This window comes from Vicugna pacos, chromosome 23, assembly GCF_048564905.1.
Source record: "Vicugna pacos chromosome 23, VicPac4, whole genome shotgun sequence".
NCBI classification, from domain to species: Eukaryota; Metazoa; Chordata; class Mammalia; order Artiodactyla; family Camelidae; genus Vicugna; species Vicugna pacos.
The window spans coordinates 35,318,616-35,341,978 of NC_133009.1; the positions used below are offsets into that span (position 1 = coordinate 35,318,616).

Genomic DNA, 23,363 nt, shown 5'->3' on the forward strand with positions numbered 1-23,363 from the left:
TCCAGAAGCCCAGTATCCTGCCATTTTTCCTTGGCAAGCACTCCAGAAAAACAGATTTACAGCTTTGGTGGAAAGATAATCATTCATTCCAATGAGACATTAATAAAAGTCTTTACCGATCGATCCACCCCCCCAAAAAAAGTATCAGAGATTGCATAACATTACAAACTTAAAGATGACTAGCACCAGTAAAAGTGAAAACAAATTCACTGCTGAAAAATATTAAATTCTGACTACGTCTAACAAATCTTAATAAAGCACACATGGTCAGGTGTTTGGATAAATTATTTTCAAGTTAACAGATGTTAATGTAAAATGTTAGCATCTTCTTAAAAGACCAGCTCAGCAGTTCTCAGACTTTAGTGTGCAGCAGAAGTGCCCAGAGAGCTTGTTAAACACAGATGACTGGGTCCCACTTGCAGAACGTCTGAGGCAAGAGGTCAAAGGGAGTCTGAAAACTGTACTTTTAACAAGTGATGCTGATGCTGATGATGGGAGGACCACACTTTGAGAACCAACAGCACAGACCACATGTCCCTCAACATGAACCACACGTTAAAGAATTTGGTATTTGTTGACTGAAGATATTCTTTAAAATGTGGCAGTGAGTAATTCAGAATTCCGTCTAGTACATATATATTTTAGTTGGCAACAGGTCTATTTTCAGAGGGCTGGGAAGAAACATTAACCATGACAGTGATAGCAGGAAGTAATTTTAGCAAGAAAGATGTTACCAAAATGTTTTTAAAATATTTCAGTGCTAATAGTTACTATTAAAACTGTAATTCTATTTCTGTGTAACAACGGGAATAATTTTATTTCAAACTCAAGTGTTTTATGACATTGGAATCCCATGATTTAAGGAACAAGGGTAGGGAATTACAGCTAGAGAGACATAAAGATCCAAGGTCTGTTATCTCCCCTCTCTCTCTCTCTCTCTACGCCGTATACGTACACACTGACAGTCCACATCTAAATAAGATAAACGTCTTTTTGTCCCTCACCATGTATGATGTCTGAGAAAATACTTTTTGTGTGTGCTTTCTTACAGTCTTTCTTTCACAGAATTTAAGCAATTAGTTCCAAACTGAACAACAGACAGGATAAATGTCAGTGTGTGTGAATGTAAAAACTAAATTAGGGCCTTTTTTTTTTCTTTTGGAATTTTCAAAAAAAAAAGGTCATTATGTATGGATAGAATCAGAGTTTTCTGAATGAAAAAGGGCCTTAAGGATCCTTTTTTACCATTCATACTTGGGAAGTTACATTGTATTCATGTCAGAAGCTAGATCTGCTGGAGCCAAGACTAGAATCCAGATGTCCTTGTTTCTAATACACAAACTGTCCAAAATACATTGCTGCCCATAAAAGCACACTACAGATAAGCCCGATTTGCTCGAATTTCTCAATCTGTGATTTTATAGTTCATTGAATGGACAGCAGTTTAAGGCATATTCTCACAAGTTTAGAAATTTTCCTTATTATCTACTAGAAAATATTTTCAGCAAGCTAAATATTTAAACATTTTCATAAATTAATGGCCTAGACCCTATAGAATTTCTCTGAACAATATTTGGAAATATGTATGTGAGGAAATCTAAAACAGGATATTAATTACTAACAGATTCAAATCGGTGTCTTTTCATTCTAGAACAAAAATAGTTCTCCACTTACTTGTTTGAGTTCGACTTACATATACAAAAACCTTAAGGAAATGGAATTATTATTTCAAGATGACTTATTTTATAACCAGTTACAAAATGGTAACTGCAAGTGTGCGCTTTTAACTTTAAATTTAAAAGCAACTTAAAATGTATACGAGCAGTGGTATGGAAATATCTAACATAACGACCCCACTGTTGTTACCTTCACGCTGAAGAATCATCTGAATAATTAAACAGCTACTACTGTAAGATTACTTTGGTGTTTTTGAAATTCAAACCACAGAAGCAATTCAAGGAATAGTTCTAGCCTTTATAAATGTTTCTTCCCAGGACGATCTAAAATTAGCATCACAACTCAGAACAATGAAGCTCTTTCTGCTTATACATAAGCAAATTCTAGCTATGGTAATGAGAAAGGAACTGCAAAGAACCTTAAGAAAATATAATCCACAGCAGGTTTGATATATCATTTCGCTGCTTCCACTCCTTTTAAACACGACCTATTATGATAAAATGAAACCCTCATCAATCACCTGATAGAGTAATTCCAAATTTAACCAAACAGGGCTAATGGGTGAGAATTGAATTGAAAACACCTTGACAAAGAAAGCAATTTCCTTCCTTCGCACTCCTATGAAGCTGTGGGTGATCGTGGTAATCGAACCATCATCAGTGAGGGGCCATCTGTCCCAAGGGCCCTTCCTGAGCTCAAAAAAAAACCTCAACAACAAAAAAGGGAAAGAAATGCTGTACCACAGATGTTCAACCTTGATTAATCTACGACAAGGAACACACAGCTGAGAATCAATGTTTTGACGTTTTTCAGATACCGATCATTAAGAGCCGGCACAGAAGTTTTATTAGAACGCAGGGAGGGGGAGAAAAGTTAATAGACTGCTTACAGAAAGATGATCTCTCATACGAAAACTGAAATACCTTTCAGGCAGCTGAGATGTTCATCATGTCCTAAGGCAACAGCTTTTGTTATGATTCCCTTAAAGAGGAGAGCAGGCAAGAGGCCACGCTTCAAGTTAGCTCTCAGACCAGCGCCTGAGACGTTGCTTTTTATATATTCTTTCTACTAGTATATGATTAAATGAAAAGAAGACATGCTTATATTCACAGTACTCATTATAGTTAACTCTTTGAACTAAAATTGATTTTCAAGAAATAGCATTAACAAGAAACCTCAGAAATGTAAAATTAATTGAAACTCATAATGCAGTTTCATTTTATTTATAACGCTTAAAATACTTTTCATACTCCACCAAAAAATAACTGCAAGCACAAGGGCAAACTGGGCCAAAGCTTTTCCTGTTTGATATACAGTTTGAAACACAGCAGACTCCTGGTCCTCTTGGATATAACACAGCTTCAATCATTTGCGAATAAGCCAAAGTTAATAAGTAGAACATACTGACTATTAAAATGACTCAGAGTTTACTAAAATTAAAATCTGTGTGAGCTTTATTAAGGATAACTACTGAAAACATTTAAAAGTGAATTTTAAAATGAAAAATACAGCTATGAAACAAAACCAAACTAAATCATGCATCTGTTTTTTCAGAATACTTTCAAGTTAGACTCAAGTTAAATGTAAAAGAAATGAACACCTAAATTCATAGAGACTTACTGTAAATGCAATGACTCCTCATCTTACTTATCTTTGTACCTCCAGAGTCTAAGAATGGATTCTGTCATCCTAGAAACATGGCGTCCCCAGGCTGTGACAGGGGCAAGCACATCTGCCCTCTTGGAGAAACACTCAACCCAAGTCTTGCCAAAGATGTTTGCAATTCAAATTTACTACAGAAAATCTGTAAGCCATCAGAAACAAACAACAGGATTAGAAACCCTTCCCCTCAAAGACTTAAGATTTTGAAATTATTTGGAACAGCATATATAATAAGGATTTGTTAAATGATTAGAGAATACAATAAGAATTCAAAACATGGGCAAACAATGAGAGATTCCTTTTTAGTTAAAAAAAAAGCTCAATTTTGAAAACAAGCAGGGCTTTCAGAAATGGAAAAAATATAATCTATGAGATTAAAAGCTCAATAGATGAAATAAAAAGTGGATCATATAAAACTAAAAGGGAAACAGTAAAATGAATCAGACACAAAAGATATTAAACAGAATGAGGCACAGAGACCCCTCCCAAAATGAGAAATATAAAAGAGATTAAGAAAAATGGAGACTAGAATGATAATATGGTCTATGTAAGTTCTAAAAGATCAGATCTAAGAGGCTGGGGTGTACAAAACAAGGGAAAGATGGAAATAATATTAGAATAAATAATGACTGAATTTTCCAAAAGCAGTAAAAGACATAAATCTTCAGAATTAGAAATCACAGCAAACCCAAGCAAAATCTCAAGAAAGAGACATGGCGAGGCATTATAATGAAATTACAGAGTACAAAAAGCCATACATGACCTCAAAAGCATCCTAGAGGAAAAGAGATAACTCTAAATTTATACACACACATGCGCACGCACGTGCACACACACACACACACATAATTACACTGACAGCAGACTTCCCAAAGACAGCAATGGAATCCAGAAGACAGTGGAATCTTACGAAAATATAATCCATAGCAGGTTAGACTTTTGAGTCTAGTGTTTGAAACTTTTGAAAAAGTATGTCTGTCTTCTGAGAACTGTATAAACAAGAATATGAGTAAAATAAAGATACTTTAAGACAGACAGAACTAAGATATTTACCAAATATGGATGCTTGCTAAAGAACTTTGAAAGATTGTAGCATAGTAAAAAGTTAATTCTCCAAAAGAAAAGTATGAAATGCAAGAAATGATATATTTAATGTACTCAGACATATATATACACACACACACATATACACACACAGCAATATTTACTGAATCATTGTTTGCAACTGTGCAACTAACAAAGTCCTGGAAATAATGTACAAGCCCATTAGAATGGAAATGGTTATAGTATTATTATGCTATGAAACACTATATAGCCTTGAAAAAGACTAAGGCCTTGAAAAACTTGTATCTGTTCACACTAAACATAAAAGCAAGGAGGCAGGAGGTCAGAGAGACAAGGAGGAGCAAGCAGAACGAGGGCCTTGTCAGTCACGAGAAGGGACTCGGCTCGCCCCCCAGGGAGGGGACCCACACCAGAATTTGAGCAGAGAGGTGACACACTCTGACATATTTTAACAGGATCACCTGGCTGCTGTTTTGGGTATAAGTCGAAAGACAACAAAGTAACAAAGGCAGTTATAACTACTGCAGTAATTCAGATAGCACATAAAATGAACCTCCTGGGAAAAGAACTTTGGTCTTAGGTATTCCTGGGACTAGGATTCATACATGTATGGACAATTTGTGGTAAAATAGGAGGGAAGGGGGAAGATAAAATAAAACGAACAGGATGCCCCACCGTCCTGAGATTGAACGCAATAGGGCTGAGGAGTCAAAGGGAAATGCTCCCAACAGATTACAGCAGACTTTCTATGACTCCGACCTGACCCAGTGTCTTGGCGGCATGTGAGTACTCTGGGAAGGGAAGAACAGTGTTTTGTAAAATCTAAAGGTGCTCTAGTTCTGCAGAACTCATTTGACCGAGACAATTAGGGGCCACCTCCTTACTCACTCGCAGAACTGCGATCCAGCCTGTGAAGTGACACTGAAAATGCAAAGAGCTGAGATTGGTGACGCCATCACAAACGGCAGTCCAGGAACCCAGAACAGCAACAGTGAAACCAGCAAGCAGCCCAGGACGAGGGCAAATGTCATCACTGTCGGCACCAACCAGTGTCAACAGCATCATCCTAGCCCGAGCACTCCAAAGTCTAGAGAACTGAGTGCACCAGTGATGTGCGATGACCGTAGGCAGGCATCGAGATCAAAGACACGGAGCAGAGCAGCTGGGGCACACCCAGGAGACCTCAGAGGGGCCCACAGAATATTTAAAAAGAATGAACACTTCAAAATGGGACAGAGACCTGGAAGGTCCTCACACAGGGGTTCTCGAGCAGTCGACATCTAAGTTTAAATACCAACACGGTGTCACCTGTGCCCTGAAGCCAGAGAAGCCTAAGGACTTTGGGGCAACACCTTTAAAATGTAAAGACTAAGAAACTTTGCAATGATAAGCAAAGTGTGCGTAACCTAGATATCACATTCCAGCTCTCAGTCGCACGAGATGAATTTTTAGGTCTTTCCTGATAAGACTATAAAAGAACAAATGAAAGAAGCAGAGATGCAAAGAAACATTCTGTTTCTAACTCAAGTACGTTGTTTTATGTCTAATGTCTTCCCAGTTGGTGGCGAGAATTTCTTTAAAGTAGTCGTGGACATACATCATTAACCTTTGAGGTCAATATAACACAGATACTGGCAACAAGAAACATTTTGTGGAAGGGGCACAGAGCTACTAGTCTGAACTTGCTTGCAAATAATTAAGCCCTAGAGTAATTTCCACTTGTTTTCCTTAAACCATATACGTAACAAGTTACTGGGGACGCACTAAAAAGACTGCCATGTATTTCAGGCAGAAAACAGTGATTCTCTCTAAGTAGGCTGCAGGAGCAAATGCAGATTCACAAGAATAACCTGTCATGTGAGATTACAGACAGATGTGTGCACAGGACACATCTAAGCGTAAGCACTTTACAGAGTTGCTCACCAGCATCCACACAGCAAAATTCTGCATCTCGTGCTCAACTTTTCCAGCGATCCCACTACACCAGCACCTCACACTGGCACCTAAGACTGAGTCCCATCCGTCTCTGCTAATGGAACCCAGGCCCCAGAGCTTTCTCAAAGTCCCAGAACCAGTCCCAGTGTGCCTCCTCCATCCTCCGTCCAGCCCGCATCCTGATCGTGCTAGATCTCGCTGTGACGGCAGCTGTCACCACCCCTCCTCTTCCGCGTCCCCCCTGCTCTCCAGCCTTATGACCCACCTAGTCTCCCTGCACTCGACTCAGCCTTCTCAACCCTCTGCCACTAAATTAATCTTCGCAAGAAAGTGTCTTTACTATGCCTCCCTCCAAACAAATGTTCAGTGGCCCCCCACTGCCTATGCTAACAAGACCCAACTCTTCAAATGTGGCAGGTATTTTATGCCTCAAATGCAATATTGTATTTAACAAAGGCAAGAAGGAAGAAACACTGAGATACAGATGTGGAAACGTGGCCACAGTGAACGAAGGTAATGCATCAGCCCAAACGAGAGGTTACTACGAGCTAGTTCTTCCTCGTCACGTAAACCTGCCTCCTCTCCCCTCAGACCCCCACCCGCAGAGCTGGCTGCTGGTTCCACAGCGCCCCCAGCACACGCACACATCAGGACAGCCGAGCTCCGAGCCCCAACGCAGAGGACCTTAATGACTATCCAGGACTGGTATCTGACTGAGGGGAGCAGGGAAGCAAGCAGCCCAGACCGGATGATTCAAGAGGGCGGGTGACCCAGTGACTAACAGCCAGCTTAATTTCTGTCAGTTCCAGTTGGATTATAACTAAATTCCCAGTATTGATAATACAGGGAGACACAGACTCAGAGGCTGTGGAACACCAGGACCGTGACCTGCTCCTGTCAGGAGCTGCAGACTAACTCCGCCCGCCCAGAGACCAGGGCTAACACAACGGGTACCAGAACGCCCCGATCAGATGGAAGGGCATCTTAATGCGTTCAGAGATGCACACGGCCCTGCTGCTCTCTGTCTGTAAAGATAACGTGCTCATACCACATAAAGAACATCACGAAAAAAGGATGAGCGGGCTCCTATCCTCATGCAGCAAGAAAATAAATATTCAGAACTGAGCAAAGTCTGTTAATGGAGCTTCTTAATTTAGGGAGAAAAAGCCAAAATAATAATAATAATAATAATAATAATAATAATAATAATAATAATAATAATAATAATACACTTCCATTGTTTCTTGCATTTACATTATAGTCTGCAAGACTTCAAATATTTCAAATGAAGTATTTTACTCTTGGAGTACTCTTCAAATAAAGACATTAAACACCTATGTTTAAGCGTGTTAAGTCGAAAGACACCTTTGGACATGTGCCTGGTTTACCAGAACTCCAGTACCATCTCTCAGAGTCATCTGCTTGACCTGATTTTGTAAACCCCTGCACGGAGACCCCGGGGGAGGTTCCTACTCTTGCCCCCCCACCTCACCCCCTCCCCTGCACAGCACGCCCCCTCCCTTACTGGCTTTTTTATTTTACGGTCAGAGGTTAAACTGCTCACCCTTCACCTTCCAGGAAAGTTTTTTCTCCTCTCATAAAAGGTTCTTCCCAGTGGGCAGCAGTCGGATTAGCCCCTCTCCTGGGGAACAAAAGGCACGTCTTTGTCCCCGTGGCCTGAGCGTGGGGCCCTGGCATCAGAGGGGCTGCTCCCGCTCAGCACGCACAGAACCAGCCCGGGCTCCCGCGTCCAGACGCCCATGCAGCCGGCTCCCGAGAAAATCCTGTCAAGCACTCAGCTGAAAACTAACTGAGGTGCCCTGTTGAGAACCTGATGAAGATGTTATTTGACCATACGGTGAAACTTTCCATTGTTGAGCATAAAGATAAGAGAAAAACTTTCAGAACTCAATGCTTTAACAATCTCGGTCACCAATTCACACATGGGTCAGTAAATGCATTTTATTGACATACCACCCCTTCCTCTGTGCACTCTCTTAACATAATACACGGGCTTATTTACAACAGTCTAATCCCCTGCACCTAAAAATCTGCCCGACTAAAGGATACACTAAAAAACTACAACAGACTTTTGTTATTTCCAGTTTTTACATTAGCTATTTCTCATGAAAATAGTGGTCAAAATGCAGAAGTCAAAAGAAAATATATCTTTTCACATGTCACAATTATTTATTTTACAAGTTTTTTTAAAATACTGAACAAAGGAGAAATAGTAAACCACAAAGCATGTATTTGATTAAAATTTAGAAACGGGAAGTATAATGGCACATGAGCCAAACCACACTTATAAAAACTATTTGTAAATTTTTCTAAATCTATAATTATTAAACACATCAGACAAATTTATATTTGGTCATATCATGGCAATAAATGAATTCTCTCAAGCGTGTTAAGTTACGGGTGAGTTCATGAATATTTACAATGGCTGCGGGGAGGATCGCAGATTTTTAAATATACATAATCTTGTAATTCACATCCACAGCAGCAAGCAATATAGAAAGTTATTAAGTAAAAACTCTATTGTATATGATTACAACCACATTAGTAAGCTCCCATTGAAATCTGAAAGAGACTGCACAAAAATGAGTATTTTCATGTTACTTGTATGAAAAAGAATAACCTTTTTCTTTTTTCAAAATTGCCTGTTACTTACTACATTAATAATTTAAAAAAAATAGAAGAAACTACAGAATAATCAGAATAGTTCAAAAGACTACAGATGGACAGTGATGAGTAAGAGACAGCCACACAGCCGCTGTTTAAAGCGTTCAGAATTAAGGAATAAATCATTTCTGTCACACAGCCCATACGGCAATATAAACTGATTTCCCAAATTTTAGGAGAAATAAAATGTGCTTCCTTCAAACCCATGATGCTGATTAGCCTGAAAATTCAAGAGGTCATGACCAACAAGCTTAACAAAAGGAATACATTTATTCCTGGGGGGGGCGGGACCAACGCTTATACATAACAGATGTCTGGCTTGGAGGAGTATGTCCATACTCTCTTAAAAGTCACATAAAAATCTAAGCTTGGCAAAGGAAAACATTTAAATTGAAGACTCTGGAGCAAAGTGAGCAGGCAATGACTGGCAAGAAATGTTAAATATTTCTGACTTCCGTAGGATAAAAAATGCACAAAAATTTAATAAATTAAAAAGTTTAACATTTGATAAAACAGAAAAATACAAAACTCAAGACTGAATGGGTCTATCTATCATGCCTCTATTAAATATCCTTTTTATTTATAAATTATGGCACAATAAAATGAAGAAAAAAGACAACCAATTGCCCATGACTCTTAAAAACCAACATCATCATATTAAAGACACAAGGGAAACACCTAAAAATGTTAATAATGGTAATTTCTAGAATGTGGCATTATTTGTGATTTACATTTTCCGATATATGCATTTTTTATTTTCCAAATTTCATCAATATGCATATATACACATGTATTCATACATACACAATAGATATATTTACATATCAGTATTAGACTACTATCAAAATTAATAAAGTTATTTTATTGTATCTTAGCTCTGAAAAGAATACAACAAAACATTCTCACTCAGAAGTACATCTATATATCATAGTCATGTCCTCCAGCATATAATCAAAGTGGACACCCTAAATAAGAATCTCACTCAAAATTTCCTTTAGAAATTTAATTTTGACAGGTTTAGGATTAATACATTAACATTCTGGTTTTTCAAAATCAAAGAAAGCTTAACGTTAGAAATAAATCCTTTCGTGAACAAATGAAGCACAGAGAAGAAGAAAAAGATGGGGAAACGAAATACGGAGAAAAGCGAAGGAGGGCCACAAAAAAGGCAGCTGTGACGCGATGGTGACCAGCCAAGGTTTTTACCGTAACAGAGAACTGAAGCGTACACATTAGGGCTAAAACCTGAGCGCGCGTCTACACAGCCTGTTCGTAGTGTTCAGGCTTTTCCACCAGAACGGCCCGCTGCGCCGGCCCCCACCTAACGAGGAAAAAGGGTGACGTCCTCCCCACCACTCTTTCCCTGGTGTTTCCTTAACCCACTGATGTGCACGGCAGCTTATGCTGGGAAATCAGACGTGTCCGCACTGGGGGTGAGGGATGAAGGATGAAAGGAAGAACCAAAAACAAGTTCAGACCTACAATGTGTCAGTTTTCCCTCACAAGCTCCTTGGACGGGGGTGAGCTCCTGAGATCATAAAAGACGCCACTTCAGCATGGGCACCAATGGCCCACCGCCAGGGGACCTCCCCATCTCCTCCCCTCCTTCCTCATGACCAGGGGCTGGGACTGCCTTCGCCAGCCTCCCCCAGAGCCGAGCACGGCCAAGCACCAGGTCCTTACCAGGGAAAGTGATCTGTGAGGCGGCCCCTGCCTTGCCGCGGGAGAGACTTCTTGCCTGAGCTATTTCTCTTGCCCATCCTGTGGGCTTGAACCTGGACACAGCAGTGACCTTGCTCTGACTCTGCAGATGAGAACAACAGCGTAGGAAGCAACAGAACTATAAACGTGAGCCCCAGAGTAACTCCCCCGGACAGCGTCCTCCGCCAGACACTTCTACGTTAACTTAGGCCTCTACATTTTGAGGTCTTAAAAAAAAAACAGATTGGCCTTTATTCTTTAAAATAGAGCGCTAAAAAAGTTTTGAAAGAGGAATACCCGATACAGAGAACAGCTTCGGGAATTATGCCAGAACTCACGAGAGAAAAAAAGGACCAGAAAAAAGTAAGACACACAAAGCTTCGCCTGGCGTCCAGCATAACTTTGATTGAAAAACTCACACTTCTAGTCCCTGGCACTGTGCTTGGAACTAAGTGGGCCATCAATGTTTGTTGAATGAACAAACGAACTGGTCTCTGTAAGGAAACGGACAGGTCTTTTAACAGGAGAGAAAATGGGCAAAATAGGTACAGACGGTTCTTTCCCTAACAGCATAAAAATCCACACTGATTCAAAAGGGAGGAGTCACTTGTTTATACCGAAGCTGACATACTAAATAAGGAAACTGCTTCTTTTTGCTCTGTGCTTGCTCACAACTCAAGGCGTAGAATCTTCAATTGTTTCTGCAGGTCTAGGTCCGGATTTGTTCCTCCCTAATTACAGTGCCACGTACATCCACCCAAATGCCGGAGGGAGACTGGCTCTGTTTCACGCTGTCCTCTGCCTCCCTACGTCACTGGAGACGGCTACTCAGCTCCAGAGAAGAGTCTGACAAAATACCCTGGCTTTTGGCAGGAAGATAAAACTGAAATTAAAAAATCCAGGCTGAGCAGCATCTCCACCCATTACATTAAAAAAAACCATGACTCGGAGGCTATTTCTTGTGGGCTCATGAGCACACTTCCTCTTCTGGGAGAGTGATCTGGAGTTTTGCTTAACAGTCCATGCTCACGTTTGTGTGATCTATGACATTCCGTTTACAACAGGTATCTAGACGTTTATCAATTTTAAAAGATATTATTGGAAAATATAGGTTGGAATAACTGCAAAACTACCCTCTCTCTCGAGAGTTGAGCAGGAACGGATTAAAACTTTTATTGAATCTGAATAGTAAAGATACTGAGTGAGAGGGAACCAAAGATGTTATCTAAACTAATCCACTCATTTTGAGATCCCGGGAGATTAAATGGTTTGCCCAATTCTTATATTTTAAGTTGAAGTGATAAATTCTGTATGTCCTGGAAATCATCCCTGAGATGATCAGTGGTGAGTCTGTTCCGGTGAAGGCCCCTGCAAACGCCCGTGCTCCGGCCCGTCTGCTGGGACGGCCACTCCCGGGCTCAACGCTGCAGTTCCCATCTGCTCCCACTTCGGACGGCCTGCCTTCTTTGTGTGGTGTCGCTCAGTCTGAAAACAGCTTCCTCTTTTTTGTTAACTGCTGAGGACACACCCAAGCCTCTACGTGAATGTCTCTTTGAGACTTAGTTCATAAATGAGACTTATTAATACTAGCATTCATGTAAGACATCAAAAATCTGTTGCCACCTCTCCCAAAAATTGCTCGACTGCCTGATTACACAAAGGCCTATTATCAGTCCAAATCCTCCCTGGTCCTTTCTGGTCCATGACACTATTTCCTCCTCTCACCCCTTGCCCGTCCCCATCCATATCCCAGCTGTTCCAGCTGCACACGCAGGGCCTGCAGGAGACACCGCCCTGCTCCTGCAACCACGATCAGCTGCCCTGCCACACCTGCGGCCCTCCCGTAGAGCAGTGGGGTTCAGACTGAGCCCCCCGCCCCATGCCCAGGCCGCTGGACCCACGCACCACCACAGCAGGGCTCCGTTAGACAATGACTTCCAACTTTCAGATCCATGACAAGTCACCTGGGAAACTTTGGCAAAAATGCAGGTTCCACTTCTGTCTCCCTCCTCCCATGAAGATAATCTGAAATGTACCCCAGGAACCTGATTCATCATCTGTCAACCAATACGTAGCTCCAAAACACACACTGACAAACGCTGAACACAGCTCTTGTAAAGAAGCTGTGGACACCCAGCCAGAAACAGTCCACCTGCGGACATGGGGACACCCCAGAGGCCCTCAGGAGAAGGAGGTGTCTGCATTCTCTCGCTAGCTCGTCTGCCTCCGTCTGCTACCAAGTATTACAGGAAACCCTGCTTAATCACCACAGTGAGGGGACAGCCATCATCCTCACCAGCTTTTAGGCCTTTCCTCAGCTAGACAAGAAAGACCTTCATAATAAGAATCTAAGTTACTGAAGGCTGCAAAGCTTCTAGATTCCAGTTACATAAAACTTGGTCAATTTCAAAATAAATATTTAGAATTCAACTTAAAAAAAAGTCTTGGCTTCCTTCCTTCATTCACCCGTCTCCCTTTAGTCTAGGCAGAGCTGTGTTTTCTGATCAACTAGACTCTGCAGAAATAAATAAGGCATTACTTACTTCCAATGGCAAGATTCCCAGCTCAGTGCTCAAACCAGTGAGAGAGGAGAGAGGTGACGGGTGGACGCTCACCTGGAGGCGCCCCGGCCAGCCCACCCTCTCCCAGCAGGGTCTCATTACTCCCTCACTTCCTGATTTACTTTCTCTACTCACAGCCCCTTCAGCGGCTGTTCCACGAACTTCTCTGGTGCCCATTGGCAGCCCACTGCCTCTGTCTGTCGCCCAGCACGGAGCGGCAAACACAGCACCGCTGGCCAGCACAGAGGGGAGAATCCAATTTAACTGCAACTGGACAAGCTTCATGAGCCATTATTTTGAAACGACGCTGGCTTCTGGGTTTAAGGTGCTTTTTTTCTCATTTGGACTTACAAATTTTTTTTTTCCCAAAACCAAAAATAACAGCATTAAATCCACAAAGGGAGTGACAGCCCAGGTCATAACAATTCCCTGTTTCCTGGGAGCTGCAGCCTCTCCTGGGCTGGGATCCAGGAGCCACACCCATCCCAGGTCAGGCTGACCTCGGGCCTGAGCTGAATGAGACAAATGCAGAGCCTAACCTGGGCCCAGTTCCCTCTCAAAGGGGAATGTGGATTGTGAAACGAGACTCGCACAAAACGGGAGGTGCTGATGCAGAGTCACTTTTTTGGTGGAAAGATGCGAGGTGATCCTCAGAACTAGTGGGGAACTCTGGTTCCAAAGGTTACTGAGCCCACCGACCTCGCTCCCATCGCTTGTCCTCCGACCACAGGCATGGAGTGTTCGGCAGCACCTCTGCAACCGACAAACAGGACGTCTGCTTCTGGGCTCGAGGAAGTACCAAGGACCGATATACCCTCCCTCCGTACGAGTGTTCCAGACCTCAGTCCGTAAGGACACTGGTCCCTGACAGGGAGCAAACAAGTACGGCAAGCCTCACACCGGCCCCCAGCGTGCGGTCTGGAGAGTTCTCCACGGAGCTCAAGCAGGGCGGGCCCGGGCAGGGCGCAGCGGTCTCCCGGAGACGCGGGGCAGGTGTGGGAGGCGGGGCCCGGGCAGCCCGTGTGCGCAGAACAGAGCGTGGAGGAGGGAACGCTGCGCAGGGGACCGAGGGCTCCCCACCACCCCAGCCCCCGTCCTGCCCCGGTCTTCAGCGGGCTGTGACCAGCGGGTCATCCGAGGAAGCTACCGCAGCTGGGAAAGGACCACCCAAAGGAAGCAGAAGGAACAGCCCTGGCCCAGGAGTGGTTGCCGTTCACACCTCCCGGTGGAAACCCTCACGACGACGGGGTGAGGGGCCCAGTACCCAGAAGGCAGCCCTGCGCCAGAGCCCGCCGGTCGGCACTAGACCGAAGGTCTCACCCAGTAACGCTTCAGGGCAAGCCTGAAAGGATCTGTTTCCCAACAACTGAACAGCCCTAAGACAAAAACCCAAATGCACACAGGACTTGTAAGAGGAAAGACCATATTCTGGGTCATAAAGCAAGTCTCTATAGATGCAAAAGGATTCAAATCATACACCATATATTCTCACGTGTAATTATCCTCAACATATAATGTAACGTAACGAATTACATTATCAAAATATGACAGAAAGATGGTTGGAAACTCCCCAAATAATTGGAATCTAACTACCACACTTCTAAATAACACATGGGTCAAAGCAGAAACCAAAGGCAAACCAGATACGTACTGAACTAAATGAAAATGGAAACTGATAAACTGCCCTGGACCAAAACTAGGAACTCGTCTGTGAGAAACACTGTTGAGCTAAGGGAACGAAAAGACAAATAGAGTAGGAGGGAAATTTTGCAAATCCAACAAAAGCTGTATCCTCTGTGTGTGTGTGTCTGTGTGTGTGTACAAACGCATATATATATATTTCTTTAAACCTCAGTAATAAAAAGCCCAGTAACAAAAGCTACAATGGAAAGATCTGAAGGGACTTTTCACCAAAGAAGCTACACAGATGGCAAGTAAGCACATGACTTCATTCTAACTGAACATAGCTGAGTCTCCAAAATGCTTCCACCAACTTCTGAGAAATCAGACCTTTACTTGTACATGAATACGTGTAATGTGCTAAGATGTTACTCATAATTCCATTTCATTACCCTAAGGAATTCTGTACTGTCAAATTCCATTTTATAACAGAAACTCGAGGAAGCACATGAATATATGTGCATATGTATGTATGTGTGTACGCATACACACATCCCCATACGCATTTATCAGTAAATAGCTTCTCAAGTTTAATACCAACTTCATGACCGAAAGAGCATCTATTAACCGTCATATACATGTGAAAACATGAGGACATATACAACATACAGTTTCTGCACCAGAACCCATAACACCATTTTCCAAAGGCCTCTGATTTCCATTTGGGGAGCCATGTGGTTCCAAAGTTATCCCCTCACCCCAATTCCTAGAATGGAGTTCATTTCAACAGAACATACCTGAGTCTACAAATGCTTCTACCAATTCTAGGAAATCAGACTTCACTTCTAAATTAGAATGTGTAACGAATGTGCTAAGGCGTTATTAGCAGTTTCACTCAGTTACTCCAGGGGGACCCTGTACCATCAAATTCCATTTTGTGTCAGCAGAGCCGATCGCGACAACTGTGAGCTACTGTCAGATGCGGGGCTGGGCCCGTAGTCACGGGTGCCAGGGGAAAGAGCGTGCAGTTATCAGTAAGTTGGTCAAAGTGGGTCTCGAGGAGAACGAGCAAGAAGTGGAAGAGGGTAAAGGACCGAGTCGTGCAGCGTCCTGGAGAAGAGCTCTGGCGGCAGAGGAAACAAAATGCTGTGAAGCAGCATCTCTGACGGGTTCTGGGTACAGCAGGGAGGCCAGGCTGGAGCAGCTGAGGGGGCAGAGAAAAGAACGGCAGAGGATGAGGTTGAAAACACATCCAGAGGGGATTCCGACCAGATTACACAGGGCCACGCAAGTCCTTGGAAGGTTTTTAGTTTTTATTTGAATGATTTGAAAAGGCAGAGGGATGCAAAAAAGAGAACTCTGGGCAGGAAACTCTTGTACGGGGAACCTGAGCCTTGGAAGGTTGAGGTTTGAGACCTGAGGTTGCGAACACATTTCTACTATGACATGTGATGTGCCGTGCTACGTACTGCGCGTACTGCCAAAGTAAGGTCAAACCCTTGTCTTAGGTGAGTGGATAACCCAGCTGAAGACCTAAAACACAAACACGCTTAAAATACCAAAAAGTTTAAACTGCAAGAAGGTTGAGCATGGCTTCAATAGCTTAACCAAAACAATTTGAGCCAAGAAAGAGGAAACGATTTATACCAGGTTATGTAACTAATTATTGGTTCAAGTAGAACTAGAAATGAGTTCTCTTCGATTCGAAGCCCAGCACAGCAGTGGTACAAAGGGTATGTTGAGAGAAGACTGCACTTATAAACCACTTTTGCGAAGCAGACGAACGTTTGTCACACTCGCTTGCTGTTATGATTTCTAAACAAACCAGCTGCTCAGCCTGCCCTGCAATTCTGAGGGAGGGGGTGGGGGCGAAGCTCGCACCTACGCTGATGAGTGAACCCAATGGATCTAAAGATAAAGGGCCTTCTGTGTTTTGATAAGAAAAGCATTCAAAGCTTTTCATATAAAGACTGTATTTCCTTCCTAACAAAGAGACTCTGTTTTCTGGAATTTCTGAAGGCTACAAAGAAAAGGATAAGGCAAGTAAATCATTGTCCTATGTGTTGATAGAGCTAGCCTCTCTCAGATAAGTACAAACACCACTGGTTGGCAGAAAATTAACATCTCATGCCAAAAAAGCCTCTCAATGAAGCAGCAGTACTTCTGAAATACCCTGAGACAGAGTAACCTATATTATTCAAGCACACATTCCAGTCAACATTTCCAGCTCAACTCAGCTAAGGCTACATTATCCAAACAAGAACATAACGGATCCCAGTGATGTCATCCTTACACATACCAATAAAGTAAATCCTCACTCACGCGGCTCTGAACTATCAGCATGATTCCAGGCAGACTGTAATGTCAGAACACTAATATCTACGGCAGAATAAGCCTAACATGAGACTGTCTCAGTGAACAATTCTTAGGAAGCTTTTACACAGTAGTTTCAACTTAATTATCAAATCCACAAGTTAAAATAAATACTTACGGACCAAAATAACACAAAAAGATACTCTAATGCCTTTACTAAAGTGTTACTATCAACAAAAACCTTTGAGTAGTTCCAAGTATTTAGAATTACACACCCCCGGGGCCAAGATGGCGGAGTAGAAGGACGCCCGTAGCTCACCCTCTCCCACAACTACACCAAAACTCACATCCACGGACCCGCCCAGCCAACCAGAGCACCTGCTGAACTCCAACAGAACATCGCCCTCCTCAAAAGACAAAGACACAGGAATCTGGTAGGAGAACAGAATTACACAAAGTTCACAACATCTGTGCCTACTCGATCCCCCCAGGTTAGGCATTTTTAATTTTCAGTTCCATACAGAAATCATGGAACATAAAATAGACACACACTGCACACACTCAAACAATGAATAAATAAAACTGACTTGGAAACAGACTCACAGACATAGAATACAAACTTGTGGTTGCCAAGGGGGGCAAGGGGTGGGAAGGGACAGACTGGGAGTTCAAAATTTGTAGATACTGACCGGCACATGCAGAATAGATAAACAAGATTGTACTGTGTAGCACAGGGAAATATATACAAGATCTTGTGGTAGCTCACAGCGAAAAAAAATGTGACAATGAATATATGTATGTTCATGAATAACTGAAAAATTGTGCTCTACAATGGAATTTGACACATTATAAAATGACTATAACTCAATTTAAAAGAATGTTTAAAAATAAATAAATAAATAAATAAATAAATAAATAAATAAATAAATAAATAAATAAATAAAACTGACTTGGCCCACACACGGGGTATACAGAAAGGCCACTAAATTCCATCCAGAGAATCCAGGCCTTCCACGTCATAGCTTTGGAAACTTAAGTGTGAACATACTTCACTGGGCTTTAATTTCCTCATCAGGAAATTGGGGATAGCTGATGACCCCAACACAGAGAGCTGCTAAAAGTCAAAAGTAACATAATGTGTGTAAAATTCCTTTCTGTTCTATAAATTACTATGCAAATTTAAGTTATACAGAGAAATATCAAATATAATACAATGGCACAATCTCAAGTCTCAGCAAAAAGAAATCCAAACAGCAGTGTAATTTTTACCAATTTCTCCAGTGATGTCCATTCCTTTCCAAAAAAGAGCAGCAGTGAATAAAAAGCTTTATGTTATCAGTTTTAGGCATATGTTTACATACAGGTAAACGGCTATAAACCAGTCTGGCACATAAGGCCCTCATTATCACTATTATCACAATTATATCAAGGGACTTCAGTACAAACTCTGTACTTCCGTCTCAGTCCAGTTGCGTTTGGTGGAACGTGACACATTTATTGAGCATCTGCTTGTATCACAGTCCGAAGAATAAAAAGCAGACAAGACAAGACCCCTGCTGTCACAGCCGTACGGTCTGGGTCCCCCCAACACTACGTCTGCATCAAGCAGTTATGGCGAGGGGAGACTTCCATGAGGTAGGAACAGGTGAAAACCAGCCAGCCCACCATAAACAATGTAAAGTGAAATTAAATTGTACCAAATACTTGAACAAACATTTTTAGATGTTGGGCAACAGGCAAAGCAGGATTATGGTCCCCAGGGAAAAGAAAACACAGGACGCGAGCCCTGGAAGCTCCAGCACCTTCAGCACCGCGGGGCACCCAGCAGAGGGGGAAGAGGGGGAAGTCCGGGGACAGGGCACCAGAGTCAAGGAGCTCCAGAAATGTGCCTAAGGGTCAGGGTGAGTCTTCAGCCAGACACCAGACTGCACGGAAGCAGGGCAACAGCCTACCGGCTAATGGGTGAAGGGAGACTCCGGAGGTCACCCAGCACCGGGAGATAAAGCCACAATGAAGACACAGGAAGTTCCGCGGCCACCGCCCCAGGAAGGTCCCGCTGTCAGCAGGCAGAGCCACGGGGCTCTCCTCTCTCTGCACTTAAGAGCAGAGGCACTGACGAGGCTCTGCTCCAAACCACCCTTTCTAGGATGTCTGATTAATGCGGCAAGCAACCATCAAAGCAGTTTCACACCATTAACACCACACCAACGGGATTAAGGCAAACAGCCTTGGCGAGATTGTCTCTCTCCAACCCGAGCAGAGGGCACATGAACTAACACCCTTGGAGGACGCAGAATCTCCCTCCAGAAGCAAAGGGCAGGCACGCTTGCTGCACACCATATGCTATTTGGGTTCCCTAAGCTCAGGGTTCCTCCCCGGGAACAGAATCAGCTGCAGCTGCAGGCATCCATCCAGGCCCGTCCGTGCCGCCCGCATGGAGTTTAGAGTCAGGAAGAGGGATGCAGCCGTGAAGGTGCACGCACTGCTCCATGTGCTATAAACAATAAAGTCCTTCGTTTCTGAGCCCGGAAACTCACATCACCTGGCAGCATCCATGCAACTGCAACAGGCTAACTAATCAGCATTTAAATATGGTAAAACCTCAGACCCTGCACAGTTCTGGAGATAGACCTTGGAAGTAAAATATTCTAGATGCACCCAAGCAAAGATTAAAAAGAAATCCTGAAAGAATCAAGTTGAGTCAACAAAAAACTGACTCCCCTAAAAATAAAACTAAGCATTTACTAAAGTGAGGTAACAAATTTTAAGCTATCAATAGTACAATATCCACAACATGCAGCATATAATCAAAAGCTATCAGACACGCACAGGTGGAATGAAAAGCAGCGCACAGCCAGCTGGGCAGAGGGAGTGTGTAGAAACAAGCCCCAAATGAGGCGGATCCCAGAACTAGCACACAGCAATTCTACAAGAGTCATACGGAAGGCAGACGGCCCCTCAGAGACGTCTGTGACCTAACCCCTAGCACGGGGCCACGTGGCAGGTGGCACAGCAAAGGGGGACTGAGGCTGCTGCCAGCTGGCCTTAAAAGGGGAGGAGCACCTGGATTGTCCAGGCCGCCCCATAAGCACAAGAATCCTTACATGAGGAGGAGGGAGGCTTGTGTCCCTGCTGAATGACCCACCATGATGAAGACTCCCTGGCCGTTGCCAGCTTTGAAGACAGAGGGAGACCATGAACCCAGGCATGCAGACAGCTTCTTGAAGCTGAAAAAGCCAAGAAAACAGACAACCTTCTGGAGCCTCTGGAAAGAAACACAGCCCTGTTGACACCTTGATTTTAGCTCAGTGAGACCCTGCTCAGATTCTTGACCTCCAGAACCACTAAGATAACAAATCTGTGATGCTTTAAGCCACTATGCTGGTGGCAATTTAATACAGTGGCAATGAAAAAAACCAATACAAGTTATTAAAAATATGTCTAAGGGTTTAAAGTAAAAGATAGAATGAGTGAACAGAGAATCTAAGTGGAAAAATAGAAACCACCAAAAAAAAGTAAATATGGAAAATATAGAACTGAAAAATACATTATTTGAACCAAAAAAAAAAAATTCACTGAATGGGCTTAAGAGCAGACTGGATACTACAGAATAAAAGACTAAAGAACCTGAATACAGAATAATTGAAGTTATACAAACAGAAGCACAGAGAGAAGAAAATGCTAAGAAATGTAAAACAGAGTTTCTGTGATTAGTGAAACAGCTAATATGCATGAATTGTAGTCTCAAAGGGAACAGTATGCAGAGGAGGGTGAACAGAAAAACAGCTTGAAAAAATAATGGTCAATAACTTTCTGAATCTGAACACGCGTGCACGTACACGCGCACACACACACACACACACCCAGTAGTTCAACAAAGCCCCAGGCAGAATAAATGCAAAAGAAAACTAAATCTAGGCACATGATAACCAAATTTCTGGAAACCAAAAGGAGAAAATCTTAAAAGCTGCCAGAGGGAAAAAATACACATTATCATAGAGAGGAATAATGATTAAACGTTTCTGCTGACATCCCACCAAAAACTTTTGCAGACCAGGAAACAATGGCACAGCATCTTTAAAATGGAAAGGAAGCACCGTCAAACTAGAACTCTATTTCCAAATAAATCATCCTTCAAAATAATGAACACATTTTAAGATAAACAAAAGCTGAGAGAACTCCTCACCAACAGACCTGACCTACAATTCATATTCAAAGAAGTTTTTCAAGCTAAAAGAAAGTGATACCAGACAGAAATTCAAATCTATAAAAAAAAGGGAGAGTGCTAGAGTGATGACAAACACGTAAGTGAACACAGAAGAGTATTTTATATATTTACTAATTTCTTTACAAAGTGCTTGATTGTTCACAACAAGAATCATTTACTGTGGGGATTCTAGCCTAGGCAGAAGTAAAACGCATGACAGAAAGGCACAAAGGAAGGGAGGGTATAAGTGCAATTTATTGTCAGAAGGTTCTCATACTCACAGTGGTATACTTTAAATTTGTGATAGACTGTGAAAATTTAATAATGTATAGTGCAATCCACGAGCCACTAAAAACAAAGCCAATAGAAGAGAAAGGTAGAAAATACTTTCTAAAAACCCACTGATATAAAGGAAAGTAGGAAGAAAAAGGAAAGAAAGTTTTTTGGAGACTTAATCATACAACTAGAAAACAACTAACAAGATGACAGATGTAAACCCAAACGTACCAATAATCACACTGAAAGTCAACGTCCTAAACACTCTAATTAAAGACAGGAATTGTCACACTGGACAGAAAAGGAAAACCCAAATACACAGATTTTAAATACAGATACAGAAACGAACACAGATAGTTTAGGAAAAAAGAACGGAAAAGAATACCATGCAGACACTGATCATAGGAAAGGCAGAGCAGCTCTTAATCCTCGACGTAAACTTGAAAACAAAAAGCACGACCAGAGACTAAGAAAGAAATTCCGTATGTTAAGAGAGTTAGTTCACAAGGAAACAATAACAAAAAAAATGTGTATCTCCTAACAGAGCTTCAAATACATGAAGTAAAAAGTGATCAAACTAAAAGGGGAAAATCAACAAATCCACAATTACAGTGGGAGACGCTAACACTCCTCTCCCAGGAGCTGGAAGAACTAGACCCCCAAATCAGTAAAAATATAAAGGGTTTGAAAACAACATCAGTCAACATTACCTAATCGGCATTTATGTAGCAACACATCCAACAACTGCACAATATGCCCTCTGTTTAAGCACATAGGGATATTCACCAAGACAGACCACATTACAGGCCCTAAAATAAACCTTGCCCCCCCCCACCTCACTCCACCCCCAGTACTGAAGTCATACAGAGTATGTTCTCTGAGCCAAATTATGAATTAAAGTCAGGGCGGTCTGCACTTGGAAGTGGGCTGAGGCAGCGTGCTCACCAACGTGTGGGCTTGGACAGGCAGAAGGGCAGGCTGGCAGCACCTGCCGGGAGCCCTGGGTGCAGGTGTGACCGCAGAGTGCTGGGCCCCTGCCCACCTTCCACGTCAAGTGCTGTGGGAATGCAGCGCTCCAGGCACTCGGCTCACCCAGCCTCTGGGGGGGTGCTCACATGCCAGGGACCGACAGCCCTTCTACGGGTATCGCACGTGGCCTCACCGCAGACCTGTGAGAATGACAGGGTTTTTCTCCTTTTATAAAGGAGACCAGCCTACGTTACCGAATTTATTCTGGAAGTCAAAACTTCTGATCCCAAATCCAAGGGCCGGTGGCTACACGACAGTGGCCCTGAGGTGTCTGAGACATAGAACTGGATGGAATTGGACAAGATTGTTTCAGAGTGTTACTGACAGATGGGGCTGGGATTTCATTTAAAAATCATTCAAAAGTGATGCACAAGGGACGGTTCCGCTCAGCGGCAGAGCACGTGCTCAGCACGCACAGGGCCCTAAGTTTAATCCCCAGCACCTCTGCTAAATAAACCTAATTACCCCCAAAAAGTTTTTTTAAGTGATACACAGGGCAACGGCAACATAAAGAAGTCTGAAGTCCCCATCCTGAATGAATTTACAGTGTAGCTGGGAACAGAAACTATGATTACTAAATGCGCTGAATTTTCTTAAAAGGCAGTAACAATGATACATCAGAAAGCACCGTA

General features: G+C 42.6%; 1 protein-coding gene across 11 annotated transcripts in view; it reads right to left on the reverse strand.

Moving 5' to 3' along the window:
• Nucleotides 1–23,363, reverse strand: part of DENND1B (DENN domain containing 1B) — a 208,350-nt gene that overhangs the window by 157,895 nt on the left and 27,092 nt on the right. For 4 of the 11 annotated variants that reach the window (XM_072948769.1, XM_072948768.1, XM_072948771.1 and 1 more), the window contains exon 3: nt 20,365–20,446. The exons of 6 other annotated variants lie outside the window; for them this stretch is intronic. In XM_072948769.1, coding sequence (XP_072804870.1) covers nt 20,365–20,446 — 82 coding nt within the window. Of the gene's footprint in view, nt 1–20,364; nt 20,447–23,363 lie in introns of those variants that run through there. One more of the 11 variants, XM_072948777.1, reaches the window with a different exon arrangement.